General features: G+C 49.0%; 1 pseudogene across 1 annotated transcript in view; it reads right to left on the reverse strand.

The window, feature by feature from the left end:
* Positions 1 to 17: 17 nt before the first annotated feature.
* TEOVI_000694800:pseudogene overlaps positions 18 to 1,080 on the reverse strand; it is a 1,505-nt pseudogene continuing 442 nt past the window's right edge. The window contains 3 exon segments of the mRNA in view: positions 18 to 170; positions 173 to 181; positions 184 to 1,080. Coding sequence covers positions 18 to 170; positions 173 to 181; positions 184 to 1,080 — 1,059 coding nt within the window.

Consider the following 1,080-nt stretch of genomic DNA (forward strand, 5'->3'; position numbering starts at 1 on the left):
GAAGCCATTGGAGAAATTTTTTTATTGACGACAAAACTGAAATCTTTGCACGCTCTTCCCTCCCATTTGCATCCAAGAGCCTTGGTGCATTCGGCTTCCAATTTCCCTTTGCATTTCTCCTCTTTCCTTTGTTCTCCTGCAGCTGCATCTCCTGCTCCTTGGTTGGCTTTGCTTCTCCACCGGTTTAGTTTCGCACGTGCCTTCCGTGTCAGATTTTCCTTTCCATTTGCAACCCTTTTCTTCACATGTCTTTTTTGGTTTGTGCTCCTTGCATTCTTCGAATTTTTTGTTATCCAGCAATTTGGGTGAGTGGTCGCCTTGGGTTGCTGTTTGGCTGAGTGCTGAGTAGTAGATCTGCCAGACTGTTAGGTTCATATGAGCCAGCGTTTGAGTGGCTGCTTTGATTTCTTGAACAACAGCGCTGCTGGGCCGTTTGTCTATCGCCTGACCTATTTTTACTTGCCAGGGTATTGCTGCTGCGTCTTTTTTGTCTAGCAGCTTTTTGTAATTGATGCATACTTGGCTGTTGGTTCCGTCGCAGCGTTTGTTGCCTGCGTGTGCGTAGCCTACTATGTAGCCGGCGGCGTCTTCATTTGCACTTATTGTATGCGACAGGGCTCCGATTTGATTGTTATATCCAGCGATGGCCGCCTCTAGTGATGCTGGTGTTACCGGCGACAGGCGCTTTGGACATTGTGCCATTAATGCCTTGTACGCGTTTTTGTTGTGATCAGCGCTGTTGTCGAAGTTGTGGCTTGCACTTGCTTTGTCTGTCACGGTTGCGTGGCAGACCTTTTTATTGCCTGCTATGCCTCGGACACAAATACGGAATAGGTCGTTGATTATCGAGATGCCTAAGTTTTTGCCAGTACCGCCGTTGCCGCCGCAATTCTCGTTCTGGTCCGGCGTCGTGCCGAACATCTTACTAGCTGCTGGGGGCGTAAAATAGCCAGCACCGTCGTCTTTGTCGTCTGTCAGGTCGCCGTCGCCGGTTATTGCAGCTACGAGTAATTTGTTTGCTGCGATCGCTTCGTCGTTTGCTGCTTTCGCCGCTGCGTCCAGTGCATTTTTAGTTTCTTT

The sequence above is a fragment of the Trypanosoma equiperdum genome (genome assembly GCF_001457755.1).
Source record: "Trypanosoma equiperdum strain OVI genome assembly, contig: ctg_1871, whole genome shotgun sequence".
Lineage (NCBI taxonomy): Eukaryota > Euglenozoa > Kinetoplastea > Trypanosomatida > Trypanosomatidae > Trypanosoma > Trypanosoma equiperdum.